Below are 24,350 nucleotides of genomic sequence, written 5' to 3'. Positions count from 1 at the left end.
CCCAAAATATTGTGACCCTACTCCACAGAGCTGTCTCAGCCTGGTGAGAAAACTGAGGCAGCAAGAAAGCTGCAAATTTATTGAGCAAAAGCAACATATGCAAAGTCTTTGATTTTCTGTATGTTTGCCATGAACATATCTCATGGTCCTAAAGAGTTGTGAAGTAAAAGGTAAACCACAGAATGCAGACCTTTCTGAGATATTGCAGAAGATGTCAGCGGTAGAGCCTGCTTCTGGACTAGTTAAATGCTCAAAGCCAGGAGTAGAATCTTACTCAGCAAATTTAGAGATGGAGAATCTGGTGAATTCCCAGCTAAGAAGCTTACTTACAAGAAATCTAGAGTCAAATTTCGCAGAACTGGATGAAGATTAGTATATGCTGTGAATGGGAACTATTTCCACTTTCCCATACATTCTGCTGTTGAACAGATTTGCAGTTTAACTTCAGAAAAGACTGCTGGGCCAGTTGTTTTAATTGCCCCTATGTCACATTTATGAAGGATTGTTCAGATTCTTTATAACAAGCCTCAAACTTCACCTCCACCAAGTTGTTCAGCTTTCCAAAACTAAAAATGTGTATGACAATTGCTGCAAGACAACAGAAGATCAGAGCCCCAGTCGCCTCTAGTGGGAGGAAGTTGGTTGGGTTATGTATTCCCAGGATTTCCACAATACTGAGTTATACAATTGTACCCCACATTGGAGAGAGGAAGGTGGAAAAAGCCCAAGGGTGTGAAAAATTTTCTTGCATCAGTGAAGACAGTCTTGGACAAGACGTACTCCAGAACACATTTCAAGGCATGTGCCAACTTTGCTCAGTTAGCCATTGCTGACCTTGCCCCATGTCTGATACTTCAGACAAGGGCACCATTATTTTGGAAGCCAAACTGTGCACTGGGATAACTTAATGTTCCTGGTGCTTCCAGGTGAGTGGCTACAGTCTGAAATATGGAGATTTAGGTGAGCATCTTGCCTGACGGGCAAACTGCTAATGGGCAGAAGCTGAAAGGTTCTTGACTCAAATAGGGAATGCTATGAAGACTTGTAGGAAGTGATTAGCAAAATTAACTAGCAGATGGTCTCACAGTCCCATGTAGCGAAGGCCAAGGATTTTCTCAAGTCAAAGGTCACCAACCTACACATCTTCTCTGTGATGAGTCTTGATATAAATCATGCATCCTTTGTTGATCTGCATATTTTCAGTTTCGTTCTTTAATTGATTTGCCTCAGATACCCTGTCAGTTATGGCAGCACAACTGCATGTAAAACTTAGCTCCAGTTCTGTGCTATATATATGACTTACTCCTTGACATGTTATTTCAAAAAAAGATCACAACTGAGATAATTAAGTTTCTTGTTTCCATCCTGCATAGTTGTCCTTTTTGTCATTGCCCTTTGTAGTACTCAAGTACTCCTTGGATTTTCCCTGCCTGGTTGAGAGGGAAGACAGAATTGCAGTTAAGAAAGATATCTCATTTAGGTTATTGAAGGAATAGTCCACCAGGATGGAAAGGAGCTGTTTAAAAGTCAACAGTGGCATAGAAACAAAGGTATAAAGTGGCTCTGTGCTAAATGCAGTGTAACAATTAAACTTCTTCAGCATTTTATAGTAGGGAAGCTCAGAAGATGCTTTTCAGTGAAAATGGTAGAGCAAAACCCAAACTTGTTTACAGCTAGCGCTCAGTAAGTTTATGGAAGGGATTGTATGGCTTGGGTCTTGTGACATTGGTGTCCTGGACATGGTAATCATGAGACCTTCTGTGCTCCTGTCTTAAAGATCACACAAAGCCTTTTTACCACAGGCTGAGGTCTATACGTGTGAGGACAGCAGCGTTCCTACAGTTATAACTTTCGAGGCATTGTTTCCCTCACAGTAAGTGTTGCCTGTATTAATTTTCCTTCCTAACCCTCTTTAATAAACAAAAGTAACAAGCTGCAGTTATCCACTACTGAGTTCCTACTCAGAGACTCTGACTGCTTAGGCCTATGAACAAAAAAAATGTCTGTTTTAATAAAAAAGTTTTGCCCTTGGTGTCTGGCCAGACACTTGTTCAAATCTGGGTTTTTCCCAGGAGAAAAAGAACATGTGCACTGCTTTGATATGTATTGAAACCTTACTTGTCATGGGAAACGGCCCTCATCTTGCAGTGTCATAAAGTATACGCTCCAGTAAAGGGACCTGCTGCTGGTTTAGAAACCAGTTAGGTGCAGCCAGCCAGGCTTGGAAAGAGGGCAATCGACAGCACAGATGGGCCCACGGTCCAGCCAGGAAAAGCAGTAAGTCAGGATTGCGGGGGACAGGCTGGGCATAGACCTACCTGCAGCTCAGCTCAGGCAAGGCTTGGGTGCCTGGGCACGAGCCTAAAGGGGGCTCCTGGGCCCATGGGCAGAGGGTGCACCGGCGGGGGTCATCGATGAGGCTGTCCAGGACAGCTAAAGCCTACTGTTAGACGTAGCCCCCTAGTAATGAGGAGTCCATTGCCTTCTGTAATACATCCCATGTTCATTATTACTAGTTTTAATAGCAATCATCTTTTTACAAGAGTAGGACATCTCCTGTGACTCCATTCTTAGAGCAGCCAATTCTGCAGTAACTATGCTCCTTCTGCTTTAACTGTCATATTTAACTACATGTTGCTATTTTTAAATGCAATAGGGAAGTACTGATGCATAGAGCTATTATATTCATACTCAAATATAACTGTTAACAAAAACTAAAAGTCAATTAATTTCCAGTTGCTCTTCATTGCACAGCAGCACTATTTTTTCCTTAGAAAAGCAGGAACAGCCCGAGTTCCAAGTGGAGATTTGGAAAAGTCTGAGCAGAAATATGGCCAACTTGATCCCTGTACCTGCTCCAATGGACTTTTTTCCCTGATAATATGAAAGTAACAAAGAAACAAAAGTTGTTCCAGTTTCTCTATAGTTAAGCTCCGCTGAGCTGACCACAATGCTGCTAACAGATCTTATCTCAAATTAGGCAGATTGGTTACATGCTTTAGTGACCTATTCACTTCTCTCTTTTTCAAAGCAAACTTGGTTAACTTTAACAAGATGCCACCTCAGGGCAGCTTCCCACATCTACATGGCATGACTTTGCAACTTTGCTACTTCTCACAAGGCAGCAGACCAGAAGATGGGTGGGGCTGATAACACAATACCAAGTGGTAGAGACCTTCCTTGCACTAGTTCCACCTTTACTGAACAGCCATGCTCAGCCAAGGCCTTTTAACTTAAAGAGAGCATTACACAAGGTATCATGGCATGGATCCAAGTGATCTTCAGTTGAATAAATCATCAGCTCAAGTACTACAGAAAGACCTAATAGCAGAGTAATGGAGAATTACAAAAAAGATCCCATAATAAGATCCCATCACATGTAGAAAAAAACATGGCAAAATGCAAGAACAAAGCAAGTACTATTAAAAAAAGACAAAGCCAGATGGTAGCTATGATACTTCCTCCCCTGCAAAACAGGGAAAAGGCAGCAGCATGTTTTACTAAGCAGCCCTGAGGATGTGAAAACAAAATAGTTTCATAGCTGAGCAAATTCTGTTGCTGTTCAGTTATTTAACCGCTGCCCTGGCTGTTGGGCACATAACCCTGGAATACTGTGTCTCAAACAGTAACAGGATTTTGCTGGTGTTTCTAATCAGGAATTTGTTAGCAAATTACTAAAGGTTTCTTTGTGTGCCAGACTAACGGCTTTCGGTCCTATTTTCTGTCTGATTCCTCTCCTCTTCCCCTGCCCTCCTCTGCATATTTCATATTTCAAATTTCCTTGAGCAGACACAGAAAAAGCAAAAATAAAATGACCACACATTTGTTAACATTTTTACCTATATTACTAACACCAACTGAGTCAGAGTACAACTCTCTGGCTGATGTCTCCAGTAATCCGTTTCTGCTGGTGAGTCTCTAAAGGCTTTATTCTACAAATATAGAGATTTGAATATTTTATGCTATTAGACTAAGGTGCCATTTCAAGTCAAACTCTATGAATACAATCAGCAAGCTGTCTGATGCCTAAGCACTGTCCAAGGATGCTGTGGGTGTGTGACGGCTGTTTTGAATGCCATGAGAACAACTGCACAAGTTGCTTCTCGTAGGAAACATTGAGGGAAAACAATAACATCGCTGCAAGATCTGGTTTTTGTTCTTTTTTAAAAAATTGTTTGCTGTACACTAGCAACATGTGTGAATTTTGTAACAGAGAGACTCGTAATCTGTCTCTGGTGTTCTTAGAGTTTTAATGACACCTAGCCCTTGTCAAGCAGGCATAAAAGTGGTACCTTCCATTGCTATTGGTATGAGAGAGGCTTGTATTTTGCCTGTCATTCACATGTTGAAACACCAGATTGCTAAGTGGTTCCACCTGTTTCGTCAATAATGAAATTATAATGTCCTGATTCTGGTGCAAAATCCTGTATTTCTGCACCTCTTCTATTCTTCTACTGGTAGAAGTTCAGTTTTCAGCTCCTTAATTCAGATTTTCACATCGCATTTGGAAGCTTCTCATCAGACCTTTCAGCCGCATCTGTAATGTAGCACAGGACTCTGCCTGTAACATGGGCATTTTTTTTTTGCTATCTCAGCAAAAGGCATATTATTTTGAAATCCAGTTCATAGTGGGAGTAGGAAGGAAGAAAGGATGAAATGTCAATATTAAAAGGATTGTCATAAAACTTGGAGAAGAGGATCACAAGACCAAGAATGTCACATGACACAAGACAGCATGTGCTCATGAACAAGTGCTTTTTTTAAATCTTGTTTTTTCTCCAAATTTTGCTGAGCAATGGCGTATCTTTTTTTCCCATATATAGATAGAGCTACATCCTGCGGGGCACCAAGGTCTTGCAAGTCCCTTTATGTTCAATGTAAGCTGCAAAAACTGAACAGTTTCAAGGACTGGATCTATATACCTAATTTTTCTACTGACTGCAGTTATGCATGTTATGCTTGTTTACAAGCCTTGCAAGCTTGTAATTTTTTCCAGCTGAAAAAGCAAAGGTTGCAGGAACAGTTTTGCCTGTGTGCCTTCCCATAAGCTCTCAGGTATCTATCAGAGGAATTAAATAGCAAACAAAATTTTGCAAATCCATCTATAAAAAATTAATTTGTAATTGGCTAGTCACTAAGGTTCCCTTTTTCATTTCAGTAGAGATTAACTAGAATTCTATCTATTTGTACATGGTTTTTCGATAAAATGGACACTCTGTCAAAGAACACAAACACGGCATTTTGAAATGTGTTGCCTGAGTAAAAGTTGAAGGAGGATCACGGGATACTGTGGATGAAGCATGAGAGTTTTGCCTCGTTTAATGTTGGGGACTGCTCATGAACTATGTACGATGCATCCCAAACAGAGAACACAGAAATGACAGGGATTTTGATTCTGGGCGTTATGGTTTTTATCCTTTATGTAAACTTCTTCAAGCTCTTCAAGGAACAATACATACTGGCTGATCCATTACTTTCAGAAAAAATCATAAAATGGGAAGAAAACATGTCTGCAACATAAAAGCCTGCTCAAGAAGTGGACCCACTGACTTCCTCCTCCTGTTTATTCAGTGCCTATCCAAAGGCAAGCTTCATTGGATACTCTCTAAGTCTTAGACTGGAGGGGCCAGTGAACACCAGATCCTTATTCATACCGTCGAGTTTGATAGATTTTGCAATGTTTCCTCCTCATCTCTTCCTTCCATGATTCCCATGTAAACACAAACCACATTCACATAAGCATGGAGATGCAGGTGGCCTCATCCAGGTCCTCCTCCCTGGCTGATCAGTCCCGAAGGTCAATAGTGAAACACTCACTCACACATCTTACACATACATCCACATTTGCAGTCCTTTTCAGGTCATGTACAATAATTTTCCACATCCTGTTCACTGAACTTAGCCCTGGGTCAGATCCTAGCCACGAGCCTGCAGTCCTGAGGCCTTTTTGATCATTCTTGTTGCCCTTGGTACGCCTTTTTGATGTGAAAGGGTGAGAACAGCCAACAGTGTTCAAGTGACAAGACCACCTTGAATTATGCACTGATAAAATAACCTTCTCATTTCTATCAGTAAAGTACTATTGAGTTGGCATTTGTTAGGGCAAAACGTCAATGATTTTAAAAGTGTTTAAGAGTTGATACTGTAGCCCTGGTTTAGGAGTACATTAAAAACATGCTAATTTTCAATGTGTGAATAAAAACCTCTCATCTTTACAGTAAGTCACACTGAAAGTACTAAAGTGTTTAACGTATTTAACTACCACTGCAGCAAATGGGAGTCACAGAGGCACTTAAAGCACATACTTGCTAAACTGGAGTCTTCTGACTAAACACCTTGCTGCATCTGTCCTCACTCAGGCACGTGCATTTTCAGTCACAGAGATTACTTCAACATATTCGGGTCTGTCCAGCAATTTTCACTGGCCTACATAAGCAAAACAGAAAAATAACTCTTAATATGGAAGTATAGTATTCTTAATACAACGTAGTAATTATTCTTAATTAGACTGTAAACACGCCAGTCACTCTGAGACCTGTGTTTCCCAGGACTGTTTAAGAACAATTGGTGCTGTTTCATCATATGATTCCAAAACAAGAGTAATAGAAACATTTCTGCCTGAGCATGCCCTTATTTTGCATTCATTGTCACGTGTTTACTATAAGTATTAAGCCAAGTCATAAAGCAGTATCTGAGCTGGAAAAATGGCATCCAAGGATATATAACTTGCTTAACAAAACAAGTAAGCATTGATGTGCAGAACTGTATTTTGTTCTGCCAGTATTCCAACCAGTTTGCTTCCCACTCAATAGTTTTGTGGGTATGGTCTACAAAAGCTGAAACGCTTCTCTCTTTTTTTAACTAAGATTGTATCACTGAAACAAATGCTTTGATTACATTTAGGAAAATGTCTATTTAACTCTATCAAGGAACAGCTAAAAGGTTGTCATGGTTCAGTGACTGAAAAAATGTGACTACTGGGGTGTAGCCTAAAAGCAGAAGTTCATAAAGCACTTCCCCTTCTAATCTAATTTACATCTCCAGAAGAACAAGCTCTATAGCTCCACACAGTGTTTATTTACGAATGTCAAATCTCTAAGCAGGTGACAGGATAGTTAGTTAGAGATTTTTCTAAATGTGGATAAAGTCAACTAACTCTCTATAATTTTTCTAATGCATTCTTCTTTAATGTGTTTATTTTTCTGATAGGTTATTTAGTATTTGTGAGGTCCATCTAAGAATATAACTGACAGTATTCACACTTTTTGTGTGCGTGTATATTACCAGCTAGTCCTGATGTTGCATCTTTTGCCCCTTCAGATCTTCAGCTGAAGTACATGCTTCTGCTTGACAAAAAACTTGAAATCTGTCTCCTTAACTAATTTACATACATAACAATTTGGTGAGGCTCATATTATTAGCAAGATTTTAGCAACAGAGGCTTAGGTGACTTCCTAGAGACCACACAGGTGTCCCTGCATGGTCTCAGACCAGAAGTCAGAACTCTTTGGATACTATTGTCCTCACTGCTCTGAGACTCCTGACTGGAAAACATATTTTGGCTTGATGTGCACGGAATAGGCATGAAGAGCAATTTACCCATAAATACAGAAAAGAAGAGGCTCTGCTTTATGCTGATGATAATTCTTGCATTGAATGGGTTACCGTTACCATTTAATCAATGATGATTTGGGATGAGCAATCAGTTTTCATGTAATTTATCAAGAGAGAAATGATTTCCCAGTTTTGTCCTGCAACTGGAAGATATTCTAAGTCTGCAACAGATCACCAACAAACAGGAAAAAACATCATGAGTTCAAACACCATTTATTTTACATTGCACGTGAACAGGAAAGAGTTAAAAAATATGATGCCTTCTCTGACAGTGACAATTTCAGTTGTACTTGCAGCTGCATTTTAGGGATATTGGGACAGCTCTACCTCAGTATCGACTTGGCTGAGTCTGACACAAGGGCCTTACAAAAAAGCTGATTTATTTTCATTGTAGTCACCGATCACAAAGAAGTAAAAACTGAATTGATCGCCTGTTTCTTTCAGACACAACCACGTCAGTATAGACAGGGATGAGCTCCTAAGGGGAAGAGAGATGGGAACTGGAATTCCTGTCGTTCAGGATGCTGCATGGCTGTAACACACAAACTGAGAGTAAACCGGGCTCTTGAAACAAGTGGTTCGCGTAACATTTTGTGCATGTTTACTTACAGCACTCTGTGTTTGTTTCCAAGCAGCTTGGGAATAAAATTCCAAAGTTCAGATGATGAACTGCTAGCAAAATATTTAAAAAGAACTAGCTCAACCAGTATAAATACGTAATCAAAATAAAGTGGATTTGCTACAGCTGTCTTTGCTTACCAAATACAAGCCTGCAGAGGGCAGTGACAATGCTATAGGCACTTTAATACAGTGTCAGAGGTTATTTAATATGCATCTCAGTCAAATGCCTACAATGAAGAGACACAGAAGACAAAATTAAGGTAAATATTAACTAATCACATACAAGAAAATCCCTCTATTGTATTTTTTTCTTTTTTCATTTTATTTTTTTACTTTGTCCCTTGTATCTGCTCAAGAAAATACTTGCAAATGTGTTTTGCATCTTGACACCTGTAAGTCATGATTCTACTTCTTGGATAGAGGCAGTGTCCCATGCTGCAGATGATGTCCAACAGCCTACCAGATCAGACTCCCGCCTCCAACATGTATGTTCTTTACTGTTCAAGGCATGATCTATTACAGATAACACTGTATCCATAACACAAGTTTATGGGTAACTTGTATCAATATAATATGTAGACCAATATAATTCAAGTGCACTTTTGTGAGTTTCAGATGATACAATGCAGCAAATGTTCACAAAATTCCAGAAGCACCTAGTAAAGTCAATGATTTAAATGTATAAAATACAACAAGTCTAGGTCATCCTACCTACCAAAGCTTCCATATCCAAGAACTATCTCTCTAACCATTTTGCCCACGATTCCGTAATGTATATGTATATTACATGTAATGTATAGTAACCGTACTGTGCACCCCGTACTTCAGATAGAGTGTGCTACCTGGTAAAAACTTGCAGCCGTCACCCCAAAAAACCTTAATTCATTTCTTTCCACACATGGCAGTTTGCATGGTGCTTTGGTCAGTTTGTTCATGATGTTGGTGCTTTCCTTAAGAGGCTGCATTGAATGCCCCAGAATCTAAAAGAATAAACGTACTTCCTAAAGCCAAGACTTTAAAAATTATCTGTGATTCTGGATGTTCTGGCTTCCTTGTATCAAATATCAAACGTCTTCAATGAATGCAATTCTCTAGACATATTCAGGAACCACAATGGCTTTTGGCAAAGCAACTGTGCGGACAAAGCAAATACTTCAGTGGTAGGCTGCTCTTGAAACTAAGAGCATATTCATCAGTCACTGAAACCCAGATAATAAAGTCTGAAAGAAGATAATGTATTTCTAAGGATATTTTTACTGAGGAGGAATTTTTTTTAAAAATAATGTCCTACTGAATTTATAGCACTTATGAAACCAAGTCCTCTGGATTCTTTCTATAAGGATTTTGTTCCAAAGAACCCAAATCTTCCACAAATGTTGTGGTAGCAATGTTAAATCTGACAGCCCATGATTTTGGCACATATATTTATTGACACTGACAATAATTAATCCATTAAGTAATAAGAGTTGCTTTCAGAGCTTTCAAATATTTTTCTACCTTTACCTTCATGTGTGGTTTTATATATCATGTATCACTGTTAATGTATGGGTAAGAGCTCTGCTTTGATTTCCCTTTCTATTTTGTCGGAGACGAGTAAACATAAAGTATTTTGGGCCCAAATTTATTTGATTCCATAACTACAACTTTATTGCAATATTTATATCCACTCCAAAATTCACTAGCAAATTTACTAACTTACTTGCAAATTTTAGGTTTGGGTTCTTGAATGCTTGAGGAAAGCTACTTCTGCCAGCTACTAGCGATTTTGTGACCATTTGTGAATAATTGAGTACTGGGAAAAACAGGTGGAGGGTATCCAATTAATTTTATAACTTGCACTTCCTTTGCTCAGAATTACCTTTTTACTCTATTTAACCTTAGCTTAGGGTATAAAAATAAAAAAATAATTTGACTTAAAGTGAGTAGAACTATAATGATTAATCCAAAAGAACTGTACTGGTCTATTCCAGAATGATTGTTTTGTATGGTAAAATGATGGAGTCTAGCTATTGTAAATGAGCATTGTCCCAGTATTTCAGGTCATATACCATATATAAGCACAGATTGCTGAATTTGATTTTGCAGTAACAATAGAATATACTGTTCTTCCCCTTCTTTCTAACAGTCTCTTCACAGGAATACTCCTGACTTGTTTGTTTCATAACCAATTTTAAGATGACAAGATGACTGAATAAAGATATTTTGATATACACAACACAGATGCTCATGCATTGTCACACACCTTCTATGGTTTATATGATGTAATACCTGCATTTTAAAGCAGCCTGGCAAAAACTTCATGCCATTGACTATGACCATGCGTCACTAAAAGTCCTTCTGTAAGTTTTTTTGCCTTTGAGCTATGTTGCTGGCAGTAATAATAGTCAGGGGAAGGGTCTTTTTTAAAAATAACTGTTCATGCAACAGCTGCAGACATAAGATTAGGTGAGAGCTAGCTGCATAATCTAAATGACAATACATGGCAATAGCTGCAAAGCAATGCCAGGAGTCTAACAGTGGCAACTGTGCGAAATACCTACCCTTCTGGATCTACTTTTGCCACCAGCAGTGTCCCCTCCTTCCTCTCACGAGCCTGCTAGTATCGAGACTTAAGGATCTAGGCTTGTATATTTTAATGTGCATGGATGCTCCCACAGATCTGCAGGAGCTCTTCGTTTTCAGGACACAGCTATCTCAAGAGTGCAGTTTCTAAAACAATAGGACTGTCACTGAGTAGGCAGCTGCAAGCAAGTCTTATCTTCAACTAGGTGAACTTGATGACAACTGACAACCGGACCTTTGTGCATAAAAGGCTTTCACAACTCTGTCGAGCTTTGTTATCATAGTCTCACTGCTATATCCTGTAATTGTGCCTTGGTAGCCACTGCCAGATCTGTTCAAGAAATTCCGTGAGCTTAGTCCCCTCTGTGCATTTCATTTCCACACAACTTTTGCGTCCCAGGGTATTAGGAGTTACACTCCCATACCACAACACTGAAAAATGTGCTTGTGTTTTTGTACCCAAGTACAAACAGCCTACGTTTGTCTATTAAAAGTCCGTTATTACCAAATTGCCAATCTAGGCATCTAAATATGTTCTTGATACAGACCACAGAATTGTACCAAAAGTGACATAGTTTAGATCATATTCATATCACTGATTTGAGGATTTTGATAGTCACATTTTTAACGAAACACTGCACCACCATTATTTCTCATTTCAATTGTGTGCCTCGTGTCTCTCCACAGAGAAAGTAACAATAGCAACCATACAAACATTGCAAAGACTTCAGTCTCTTTACTTTTTGCACAATGTACAGTTACAAAAAAAACCCTACAGTGTAGTTGCTATTAACAGCAATAGTCGTTTCCTTCATGAATGCTGCTCTCAGCATACAACCTCGCATTGTTCCACAGGAACAAGAAGAGCTGGAAGCATGTTTGCCTCTTCTGCGTTCACGTGTGTTAGGATGCTGTAGCACTAACTAAAGAAGCTACAAGAAGTATGAAAGACATGCAGGTCCCTTACTTATTGTTTCATGGACTTTCTTTGAGAAATTTCTCTGTACTTTCATCAAGTAAGGTGCACTTGGCAAAATGTAATTAATCCAGAAGAAGGATCATTATAAAAGTCATACCTATTCTTCAAGATGTATTTTGTATCATTCATTTCCTAATATGAGGAATAGAAGGGGAGTTAGTAAGTGAGATGCTGCTACACTCCTGAATATTATTTCCATTTCCTAGTTTAGAATTCTAGCTATCAAAAAAGCAGGCCAAAAAGAGTTCAGAGAAGAGACTATAGCAAGAAGGGTGCTTGTAGTGATTGGCACTGATTGGCATCTATCTGACAGCAGGGAATTTGATGACAACACATTTTCCAGTTGCATACTTAAAAGTCTAGGGTATGAAATATCTTGTTATTCTGCTCCTTTACGATAATTTTTTTCAAGTTATATTACAGTTTTGTCTGAATTCCAATATATACATCCTTGTAATTCACTTCTCTTCCTGTGTTTGTGTTCAGACAGAAATATTTCAGCTGGAACGTGGTATTTCGTATGGTAACAACAACAATTTATTATCAGAAAGATGCTAGGAGAGAGCAGGCCTTAGGTGAGGGGACAGACCACGTTCTTTGAAGGGAACTGGGTAATCAGCATGCAGTGAGACCTGTTTCAAGACAGCTCAGCCAGAGAAACTCCTCTAGCAAGTAGTGCTGGGCGACTGGTTCAGTAAACTTCCCTGGTTATTTCTACTGGTAGATATTTCTTTCCAACACAGGCACTGCCTTTGGAATAGTGTGGACATCTACCTTTAGTTCTCTTCCATCTCCTTGTATTTTCTAATTACAAGAGGAGACTAACAAGCCCCATTCACTACATCTAAAGCTATAGCTTTAGTTTCTACTCTTCATCCTTCACACTACATGCTCCTGTGCTCTTAACTCTCACAGGAGTTTGCAGTCCTAAGGTATGTGGGTCAGGCGAAGAGTGAAATCAGGACCCTGAATTTTGGGAAAGCAAACTTCCAGCTCTGCAAGGAGTTAGTCAATGGGAAACTGCCCTCAGGGACAAGGCAGCAGAACAGAGCTGGCAGATCTTTAAGGACACTTTCAATAAAGGGCAAGAGCTCTTGATCCCCAGGTGTAAGAAATCGGGAGAGGAAGGCAAGAGAGACCATCATGGATGAGTCAAGACCTGCTGGTCAAACTAAAGGGCAAGAAGGAAATGCACAGGCAGCGGAAGCAGGGACAGGTATCCTGGGAAGAGTACAGGCACCTGCCCCGTTGTGTACGGATGGGCTCAGGAAGGCCAAAGTGTAACTGGAGCTGAACTTGGCAAGGGATACAATGAATAATAAGAAGGGCCTCTACAGGTGTGTCAGCCGGAAAAGGAAGGTCAAAGAAAGAGTACCCCCCCTAATAAGCAAGACTGGCAAACTGGTAAAAATGGACAAGAAGTCTGAGGTACACAAAAACATTTTTGCCTCAGTCTTCACTGGCAACCTCTCTTCCCACACCCCTCGAGTTGATGGACCAGAAGATGGGGACTGGGGGAGCAAAGTCCCCCGCACTGTAAGAGAAGATCAGGTTCCAGACCACCTGAGGAACCTGAACATAAATAAGCTTATGGAACCTGACAAGATGCATCCAAGTCCTGAGGAAACTAGCTGACGCATTTGCCAAGCCACTCTCCATGATATTTGAAAAGTCATGGCAGTCAGATGAGGACCTCGGCGACTGGAAAAAGGGAAACATCACACTCATTTTTAAAAAGGGTAGACAGGAGGACCCTGGGAACTACCGACCTGTCAGCCTCACCTCTGTGCCTGGGAAGATTATGGACCAGATATTCCTAGAAGCCATGCTAAGGCACATGGATGACAGGGAGGTGATTTGAGACAGCCAGCATGGCTTCAATAAGGACAAGTCTTGCTTGACCAACCTAGTGGCCTTCTATGATGGAGTGACTACATCAGTGGACAAGAGAAGAGCTATGGATATCATCTATCTGGACTTCTCTAAGGCCTTTGACACGGTCCCCACAATATCCTTCTCTCTAAACTGGAGAGATATGGATTTGATGGGTGGACTGTTCAGTGGATGAGGAGTTGGCTGGATGGCCGCATCCAGAGGGTAGTGCTCAATGGCTCGCTGTCTAGATGGAGACCAGTGACAAGCGGTGTCCCTCAGGAGTCCATATTGGGACCAGTACTGTTCAGTATCTTCATCAATTAAATTGCACGATTGAGAGCACTCTCAGTAACTTTGCAGATGACACCAAGCTGAGCAGTGAGGCTGACACTCCTGAGGGATGGGATGCCACCCAGAGGGACCTGGACAGGCTCGAGAAGTGGGCCCATGTGAACCACATGAGCTTCAACAAGGCCCACTGCAGTGTTCTGCACCTGGGTCAGGGCAACCTCCCCGTACCAATGCAGGCTGGGGGATGAAGGGATTGAGAGCAGCCCTGCTGAGAAGGACTTGGGGGTACTGCTGGACATGAGCCAACAGCACAGCCCAGAAAGCCAACTGTACCCTGGGCTACATCAAAAGAAGTGCATCCAGCAGGTTGAGGGGGGTGATTCTCCCCCTCTACTCTGCTCGTGTTGAGACCCCACCTGGAGTACTGCGTCCAGCTCTGGAGTCCTCAGCACAGGAAAGACATAGACCTGTTGGGAGTTAGTCCAGAGGAGGGCCACAAAAATAATCATATAGATGGAACACCTCTCCTATGAGGAAAGCCTGAGAGTTGGAGTTGTTCGGTGTAGAGAAGGCTCCAGGAAGACCTTATTGCAACCTTTCAGTACTTAAAGGGGGCCTATAGGAAAGATGGGAACAGCGTTTTTAGCAGGGCCTGTTGTGATAAGGGGTAATGTCTTTATACTAAAAGAGGGAAGATTTAAACTACATATAAGGAAGAAATTTTTTACAATGAAGGTGGTGAAATACTGGAACAGGTTGCCCATGAAGTGGTAGATGCATCATCCCTGGAAACATTCAACGTCAGGTTGGACTGGGCTCTGTGCAACATGATCTAGTTGAAGGTGTCCCTGCTCACTGGAGGGGAGGCTGGACTAGATGACTTTGATTCAAAGTCCCCTCCAACCCAAACTATTCCATGATTAATACGTGAATAAAAGCACCTGGGCAGCCTTGGAAAGAAGATTAAGGCACAGGCCTTGGCTGAGATATAACCCAGCAGGAAAAAAAAAAGACTTTTTTTTTTTTTTCAGATGAATCAGATTCTTGATGCAACTCATCACTTGGGAGAAATGTTTGTGCCAGCACCTGGCAGAAGCTTGACACCAAACCCATGACGATGCACACACAGTGCATGAGCAACTGTTCCCTGCACCTGCGCTCACCTTGTCTGCAAAACACAGCCTTAATGGCAATGTCCATGCTGGTGACTCACAGGTCTTCCTCAGCCAGACTTGTCTTCGTCGCCTACAGCGGCCCACCGTGGCATCCCTCCGCCACTTCATCAACCTCTTCGTGTCCTAAGCCGCAGGCGGGGTGCCAGAGGGACCTACTTTGTGCAAAGGCTCCGACACCACCAAACCCCGACGCAGGCCGGGCCCTCGCGGCGCTCTGAGTCCCCAGCAGCCCAACCGGCGCCCTTGCGCGCCTGCGCAGACCCCCCACCCCCCCCCGCGCATGCTTCGCCCCGAACCTTGACACGGAGGTTCTCGGGGCGGGAACCTCGGACGCCTCTGACGTCACTTCCACGAGGCCCCCGCCGCCCTGGCCAATAGGCGCCTCCGTGCCTGGCCCCGCCCCGCCCCCGCCCCGCCCCGCCCTCCGCCGCGGGGCTCAGACGCCGTCGAGGGCGGGGAGGAGGGAGATGGCGGCGGCGGCCTCGGTGGCGACGACGAGGACGGCGGTGGTGGCAGCAGCAGAGACACGGAGAGCGGGCGGGCGAGGCACCCGCAGGAGACAGGAGCCGCTGCTGCAGCAGGAGCAGCTCCCGTGGGCCCGGTCGGAGCAGTGACCGGCCACCTCCCCCGCCGCCGCCTCCTCCTCCTTCAGGCCGCGGCCCGCTTTGGCTCTCTCCCCTCCCGGGACTCGCTTCCTCCGCTCCTGCCCTCGGTGTCTCCGGCGCTCCCCGCGTTCCTCCCCCCTACACGAGAGCAGCAGCGGCGGTTGGGGGCGACGGGCCCCATCGGCGGGGAGACCTGGGCCGCCCCGCTGAGTCGAGGGGTCCCGTCGCTTTGCTGGTGATTATGCGTGGTTGGCTCCGGGCCGGTGGTCAGAGCCCGTCGTGTGGAAGCCGTCGAGCGGACAGCGAGCCCTCCTGCGTCTCCCCTTCGGCTGATGTCCCCGCCGTGCCCCCTCATAGGCTAGAGTAAGCTGGGAGCCCCGCGTCTCTCCCCGGGGAGAGGGAAATCTACAGCCATGTATTTCCTCAGCGGCTGGCCCAAGAGGCTGTTGTGTCCCCTGGAGTCCCTGGAGCAACCTCTTCACATCCAGACGGATCCCCAGAGAGCTTTCTTCGCAGTGTTATCCCCATCTCAGCTAAGCATCTGGTACTGCAGAGTGAGTATCCATGCCCATCTGCCCGCAGACTTTGCTCTCCCAGCTGAAAAGCCCTCTCATATGTAAAATGTGTGGGTTTTTTTCTTTTTTGTTCCTGTCAGGAAGGGTTGAAAAATTTGGGACTAAAGCCTGCAAAATACATCGTTATTTAAGTGAATCTGAGCATTTAAGCACGGTGTTTACTGATAGCAATGTAGCATTAAGAAAATATGTAAGATCAACCTACTTGGAGTTAACACCTGTTATTCCTGAAAATGAGACTTCTGACCAACTTTTTTTTTTTCACTTTGACTTTAAGTAGCACATAAGCTTAATATAAGGCATATTTGTAGCAATGCCTTTTTTGCAAGCATGCTACATGTCTTCTGCCTTCATATGTTCTCTGTTTTATGTAAAAGAATGTATGAATCTAAGAGATATGGAATATGTTTTTGAAACACAGACAGACTATAACATTCTGTGTAATGATATAACACAGAAGTTCACAAACTTTTCTTATGAAAACGAAAAGTTTTGCAGCCCTAAACAGAAGAATTGTCATGGGTTTTGAATGGAAGTTGCTGCTCTAGCAATATCCAGTTTGAGACTACGTGAATAATTGTCATTAAATGCCTTCCTTTTAATTCACTTTGAATTAGTGTGGCAACAAAAATGCTGTTTGTCAGTTTGATTTGATGCACTTAATGAGACATTGGTATTGACTTTAAATTTTGATGATGGATCCTTTTAAATACTGCCTAGATTAGATCCTAAATCTGTCTATAAATACCTCGATCTCCAGGTAATTTATAGAGTTCATCTCGGATTACAGGAGAAAACCAACAATCCAGTTTTAGAAAGCTATTGCTGAAAGGTATCAAATGGCAGTCATAGCCTTAAAATCTTGTTTTAAGTTATGCTGAGATTTCATCACTTTAGCTTGTGTTATGCTCTGTGTGTGGTATTCATTAGTTCCTGGGTGGAGTGCTGATACTGTTTTTTAACCTATGCAAGTATCGAATTAGGGCATATCTGCCCGGTAACTACGCTGTGTGAATATCATCGTGTGGCCTCTGTTTTCTTATGTTTGTGGCACATAGCTTTGATAAAGTGTATGGTCTTCTGGCATTTGCCAGTTGTTAAACCTATAGTTGTAGTCTATCAACAGAGCACAACTGATCTTATTTTCCAGGAAGATACATTAAAAAAGAACAGGCTTGTAGAGTGCTTCTCAAGATGTGCCATTGTCTAGAATGTAGTTTACTTTATATATGTTCCTGAGGACAACATTAATTAACTTACGTGCTTGGACTTGTTTTGAAATGTTGTATAACTGGCTACAGACAGAGCACTGAAAGAATTCACTCGATGCAGAAAAGTTGAGCAAACTTACAGGTCATTAAAAATTATTAAATACATTTTAATTCAGTATGTAATGGCTGCTTTTGAGGAGGGTGCTGACTTTGCCAGGCTTGATCACTGACTGATCTTAGACTAAAAAGTATGTTACAATCTCACCACCTCTGTGGACATCCAGCTGTTAGCAAAATCCTGTAAGACAAAGGTTTCTGTTAAGGGCATTTTTTAAGAGAATTTCTTGCATTATTTTTATGCACATGGGTGGGGATTTTTTGTTTGTTTTGTTGGATTTTGGGTTTGGTTGGTTTGTTTTTGAAGGTGATGCTTAAAATCATGTGTTGGATTTTTGTAAAACAAAGTAAAGTTATTGCACTCTATCAAATGTTTTAATTTGTCAGAAGTACCTTTTTTGGAGCAAGGCTAAGTTCTGGTCAGGTTGAACTAATTCAATTTCTTGAAGTAGAAAAGCCTTCAGCCTTATGTTCTTGTTATGACTTATTACTGTCTCAACTATATATGAAATGTTTCATGTAAGAATGAGGTGATGAGGCTGGTGAAGTTCTGTTTTGAATTTTTCAGGAACAGTGAGCCCTTTGAAGTAGTTTCAGACGTGTGAATTTACATTCAGTATACATATTCTTTCAAGTGAGGTGGTAATGTTTAAAGCTTCTTTTCACCTACCATGTGCTAAGAACTAATGGAACTAAGGAAAGTTTATCCCAAAGTGTGTATTGTTTTCTGGTTTGGAAACAGTGTAGGTATTAAGATTAGAAACTGGGGTAAATGGTGTGGGTAAAAACAGATGGAATTCTGTTAGTGGTTTTGGGCCAAAAAGTCGGTGACTATTTTACGTGTTATTTTGTAGGGAAAGATTGGATTGTGGATAGAAAGACCCCTGATCAGTGGTGAACGTTTTTGCTTATGCACCAGTATTGGTGAAAGATTTTTGATCTCGCACCCCTGATATGTGTACATTTATTTATTTATGAACTACATGCCTGTGCTACCGTGCTAGTATGCGCATTATCAAGCATACACAACATAGAAATTAAAAAATAGAATAAAGTATTTCAATTGGATGGGACCTACAACAATCACCTTGTCCAAATGCCTCTTAAACACTGACAGGCTAGGGGCATTGACAGCTTCTCTAGGAGGCTTGCTACAGTGTTTGAAAAGGAGAAAAAACTAGAATACAGTTAGCTGAAATAAACACATTTTTAAATTTTTACTTTATTTATTAACGGTACAAAACATATTTTCTTCTTGCACTCCAATGGATTGTACTAAATGTATCCCACTGAAGACTGCTGTTTCAAGTATTTTTCTTAAATCAGAAGTTGTTTGTGGCCTAGGAGCTTCAAAAGATTCCTTGACACTAAGAGCCAGTGAAACTGTTTTCACCGACAGCATTAGGAAGTTTATCAATGTTTTTATTCTGGAAATGTTATGTACTTGGATGCTTGAAATGAGAAACTTTCTAAAATGCTAAAATGAGGTAAATGCTGTTTAATAGATTGACTTGGGAAGTAAAGGTGAGGTTTCATGAGGCAGATGTGCAGTCCTAAGTGTTGTGATCATTCCTGCTTGCACCTGTGTTTTAGTGGCCCTTCTGGTGGACTAGTGGTGGCTTTTACGGGGCTGTTGAGCTTGCTGAACAAAGAGATGCCTGGGTTTTTTTCAGCTCATGAAGGGATCAAAGGAGCATTGTAGTTGGCTCGTTGAAAGTATTACTCCTTTAACAGTAGTGGCTTTTAATTTTAAAATGGTTTGGTTATCTCATGAAATAAGAGCTTGAGGCGGTACAGGGAATTCTAGGTATTCGCCCACAGGGCTGTAGGTGTTAAGGGAAGATGTATGCAACCGAGGAAAGAGGTGTGATAGATGAGTGGAGTTCCCGCCCCCGCTTCCTCGCCCCCCCCCACCCCCCACCCAGTGTTGAAGAGTGAATTGTTTGCCACAAGAATAGTCTGATGATGTAAGTTATATGGATAAATATAGTTCAGCATTTCCTTTATTTGATCTTAACAAACTTGTGGCAATGACAGGAATAAGTACTAGCCTTGAATATTTAATGAAAACTACTGGAGGGTGTTGGGCTATCTGCTGTGACTCTGCCAGTTAAAACCAGTTTCGTAAGCTCTTTGAAGCCAAGTAGCTTGCCCCAACCAGTCATTTTGAGGAGCATTTTTTAATTACCTAGGTGCTTATCAGCTTTTGATTTACATTTACCCTTGTTTTTAAACTTTCCTGGTTTTTTTTTTTATGATGGTCTGATGTTGGATCAGATTATCCGTATGAGCTATAAGTTTATGGGAAAGCATGCATGTCAGAATCTTAGATTGTCAAATAATTTCTATTCATTCTAAATGCTGAATAAGTCTATATAAGTCTATATATATATTCTCATAACTCACTCTTACAAGCTTTTCAGTCCCTAGTTGTTGCAGTATTAGAACTGAGCTTGATACGTGCTTTAAATCTAAGTATACGCATTATTTAAACAAATACAACAGAAGAGGGGACTATGCTTCTGTTCGAGAAGTGGTCTCTATAACCTGGAATTTTGGCATGCTATGAAAGGAATTACTTGTGACAACAGTGCTTATAGTTCATATGATGTATGAATAAATATCTTAAAAAAATGTGCAGTTGTTCATGTAATCTTTTTTATTATAGGTGGCCATTAAAAGAAAATAAAATGTTTGCAGCACGCTTTCAGGATTATGCTTTCAACTCAGAACTGTAAGCAGAATAACTTACTGAATTGTTGTATGTGGCCTTTTCTTAGATAGGATTAGAAACAATCTCTGTTGTGTTTTCATCTGAAATTTGATTGCAAAATGGACAACAGACGTCTTTATAATGATTGGGATTGTGTTTTGTGAACAATATGACACAGCATCAGTGCAAACTAAGATGTCTTGCCTCTTCTGCTGTGTTTTTTCCTTAGTAATTAAGCCCTGAGATGCTAACCTCTTACTCATAGCCATCAGGTATTTGCTTGAGAAGGCCCTTTCTTTTTATATGTCGATAACCATAACAGTTGTGCTGTTGCTTCTATTATAAAGAAGTATTTGTGATTACAGAATTAATGAAAAGAGAAGTACCTGTTGGACTGATGGATTTATCATGTGAAATGTAAAATTGTCATGCACATATTCAGCAGGCCTTACCAAGTTTTCAGTGTCTCCTGTATTAATGTAATGACCCCTGAAAGACATCTCAGAGTTACCTGCATGAAGAGAAAAGCGTCCTCAGGTTATGGGGTTTTACTGTTAGTTGCACATAACAGAGTTGTTCACCAGTATAAGATCAGAGATGAGTTTAGAGAGTCTGTTATCCATGACACACAATTCCATTTAATCCAGATTTAAGCACTTGGCAATTCATGGGGCTGAGGAGCAGGGAAGATCTATAGAATATGGCCTTTCTTACTGGCAACAGTTTTGAGCTATAGGTTAACTTTCATTTGTAAGATGTAGCGATTGACAGTTCTGCTGCACTTCGTTTTTTTGAAATCTCTCACAGTAGCTTACATGAAGCACAGTATTGGGGGCTGTGTCTGCTATGTTTGTTGGATAGATACTCTGCTGATTCTAAGCTTTCCAGTTGCGGAATTAAGGAGTTATGTTTTTATAATTAACCGTGCTTTTAGAAATTATTTTGTCACCACCTTATATCTCTGTGACTGGCAAAATGGCTTTTTGTGGTGGTTTGGTTTTTTTGGTCCTTACTAATGAATTTTCTTCTTCCTTATGCATGCATTCATGCTTTTCTTTTCTCAGTCTTACCTTTCTGATTTATTAGTTTATAAGCCTACAAAGCTTCAGCCTTTAAAGTGGAGCACAGACAATCTAATGACAAAATAAAGTCCACAGTGTCACCAGGCCTTTGTTTTGTTTTCGCCAAGCCTTTTCTTTGTCACTTAGATTGGAAGCTCATCAGAACAGGGTGGTTTTGATTTTTGTCTTGTGCCTATAGCCTAATGAAGTGTGGAAGCATTTGTCTAACAGAACATTTGTGTGTTTGAAATAAATTGCCTCTTGATTCTAAATGAGGTTAATTTTTGATGTCTAGAAGACTAAATTGTTAGGGCATGAGAATATCAGGATTTTAACAGTTGTCTACGGCCGTGCAGGCTCCTGTATTGATGTTCCATTACAAAACCTAAACCCATACATAATACCATGTTGTCAGCTGCTACTACTGTTGCGTGTTCTCAGCAAATACAAGAATCTTCTTGGTAGACATAACAGTTGTGAAAAGGCTGTTAGCCTTCCAGATATTCAGTGTCTGAAAGCTATAATTAAATATAAAAAATTCTTTGGAAAGTAAATTAGTAATAGTGAACTAGTGGCATTAAGGATGAGAATCTTTAAAGAGAGAAGGACACATTAAGGATTGTGAAATTTACTTGGGTTTAAAATTCAAGTTACTTTGGATTTATAGCTACAATAAATAAAAGCAAAATAAAAAATGGAGTTCAGAGCTGAATGTGTTGGCTGTGGATAGGCTAGACAAAACATTCAGAACTTCCCAGTGTTCTTGGGTATTATTTGGGCAGAAATAGTTGGATTCAGTGCAACTTTATCAGTGTTTTAAAGAAGTCCTTTAACTTTTTGCGTGCATAAGAACTTGAGTACGACTATATCAACTAGTTGATGCAACATTCTTAGAAATTAGGCAAAGATACAATTTTGCTATTCATATTTAATACGGATATAATAACTACTTCTTTGTTTTGCATAAAAATTATGGGAGTGATGGTGTCTTACAGGAACATCCACAGGCCTGGGCAAGAGTATTACTTCATATTTTTACTGATTTTTTTGCATGACTATAGGTGGCAGTGTTCCTGTCTTGCTCTCTTTCCTTCTGGGTTCAAGTGAATTAATGGTAAGAGAGCAACTAAACATGAAGGAACACTAAGAAGTTTCAGTGTCTGAATGCATAGATGCTGTTAGGTGTTTACTTCTCAAACTTAGTCCAGTAGTTTTCCGTTGTATTTGCTGACCTGATTAACTTGTTAAATCCACTGTATGCACAGTTTGTCATTAACCTGCAGCAGTCAAACCATGCAATCCAAATTAAGGAAAACTAATTTTTTCATTCTTTTATATTCTGTCAAACGAGCAATGTTTGTACCTCTCTCCAATTGGTTAACGTGTCATTTACTTCAAAGCCGTTTGAGCATGTTAATTAGGACGGACACTTGTTTCTGTGAGGGCTGCTGTTCAAGTCTGTACTACTTGTCTGATTTAAAGTTGGCCTGCTCAGAGCAACATTCAAGTTTTAGTTTAGGGTTTAAATGTCTGCTTGATTTGCATTTACATCAAATGCGGTAGAATGTTTGTGTTTAGAGGGGTAATATCCCATGTCTAAGCTTCCTTCAGGATTTGTGTATCTTGATAGATTTCTTCATAGGAACCACTTTATGTGGTTCAGTGTTCTGAGACTACTTGTGCAGCTCAGAGTTATTGCTTAAAAAAGGAAATGCGAAAGATGGTCTATTTGGTCAGGTAGAATTAAGTAAAATAATAACAATTTTAAATTATTTCACCATGAGTTTGATTTGTTTTGTGTTGGTTTTTTAAATTGTTTGCTTAGGTATTTTGTCCTGCTGTTGATGCAGAGCTCATCTTTCTTAGTGGAAAGTCCAAAGGAATTGTTATTGCACAACAACAATTAATAATGAAACAAAAGTGAGTTTTAAAGTAGTTTGAGTTAGGTGTCTTTGCTCACAAAGCTGGCTTGCTACCTTACTGTTTTATAAATACTGCAATTCCTCTATTTCAGTATTGCTCATCCAAAACACATTTGCTTTCAGCTGTCTCTTGTGAATATTGTCATAATCTGATATCTGCAAAACAGGCGTGTTTTGTGCTAGAAAGGCATTGTTAAGAAGCGCAAAGATTTCAGAGTGAGAGCTTCTGCGAAAGGTGCTGTTCTGAAAGGGTAGCCAAGGTGTAGCTGAGTGGTGCATAGGAAGGGAAGGCGATAAAGTAGATTTAACTGTGGGAGCAAGATATTCTCTTTCTCTCTTTTCAGTAGCATTAACTAGAGCACTGGAGAATTTGTTTACTCTTTGGTAATGATACTACTATATTCTTTTTAAGGTTCTCCTTCCTTTTTTACCCTCTTTTTTTTTTTCTTCTTTTCACCACTTTGGTTTTCCTGTGAGCATTCACCTCCACTGTTCTGTTTGTGAGTGGCAGCTTGTGTTTTGCCTGAGCTTACATTCCTCCTGGAAGGCAAAAGGTACTATATCAAAATGCTACGTTTTCTCTGCAGCACACTGTGAAATGCCAGATATGCTTCTTAACTGTTTTGGGAAGCTTTTGCTAGCTTTAAGTTGCAATTTGAGTAAAGAATTACTTACTCGGTTCTTTCTTCCTTAGTCTCCTTTCATCCTTAGTCTCCTTTCTTCCTTAAAAACAGAAGGTGTTTACTTCTGTAGACAAATTTTGTTTGTTTTCTAAACAACTCTTTGTTAGGTCACTTGCCATGGTTCTGGAACTACCAGTTCCTCCAAAAACAGTGGCTCTACCATTAATATGTACAGCAGTCAGATTTTAAGCAGCATGAAGAAGGAGGATGAATATCTTAGCACGTTCAAGGCAGCGTGCATGTTTCATTAGTTGTTTTTAACTCAATTTCTATATAATTTTAGTAGCTGCATGTAGAGGTGTGAAGAGGAAAAAAATAGGGAGTTTTCTTGAAGCTGACATGGAGA

General features: G+C 40.7%; 1 protein-coding gene and 1 long non-coding RNA gene across 10 annotated transcripts in view; one reads left to right on the top strand and one right to left on the bottom strand.

Annotated features, from left to right (window-relative positions):
• The window catches only part of LOC134508951 (uncharacterized), a 56,323-nt gene extending 40,957 nt beyond the window's left edge, over positions 1-15,366 (bottom strand). For all 5 annotated transcript variants that reach the window (XR_010069187.1, XR_010069188.1, XR_010069186.1 and 2 more), the window contains exons 1-2: positions 15,106-15,366; positions 6,306-6,426 (exon numbers count right to left, since the gene is read on the bottom strand). This is a non-coding gene — a long non-coding RNA (uncharacterized LOC134508951). The remainder of the gene's footprint in view (positions 1-6,305; positions 6,427-15,105) is intronic.
• Positions 15,367-16,131: 765 nt separating this feature from the next.
• RIC1 (RIC1 homolog, RAB6A GEF complex partner 1) overlaps positions 16,132-24,350 on the top strand; it is a 51,317-nt gene continuing 43,098 nt past the window's right edge. For all 5 annotated transcript variants that reach the window (XM_063321438.1, XM_063321439.1, XM_063321440.1 and 2 more), the window contains exon 1: positions 16,132-16,276. In XM_063321438.1, coding sequence (XP_063177508.1) covers positions 16,136-16,276 — 141 coding nt within the window. In that variant the 5' untranslated portion in view covers positions 16,132-16,135. The remainder of the gene's footprint in view (positions 16,277-24,350) is intronic.

Source organism: Chroicocephalus ridibundus, chromosome Z, assembly GCF_963924245.1.
Source record: "Chroicocephalus ridibundus chromosome Z, bChrRid1.1, whole genome shotgun sequence".
In the NCBI taxonomy this organism is placed as follows: domain Eukaryota; kingdom Metazoa; phylum Chordata; class Aves; order Charadriiformes; family Laridae; genus Chroicocephalus; species Chroicocephalus ridibundus.
This window is presented reverse-complemented; position numbering and strand designations above follow the sequence as displayed.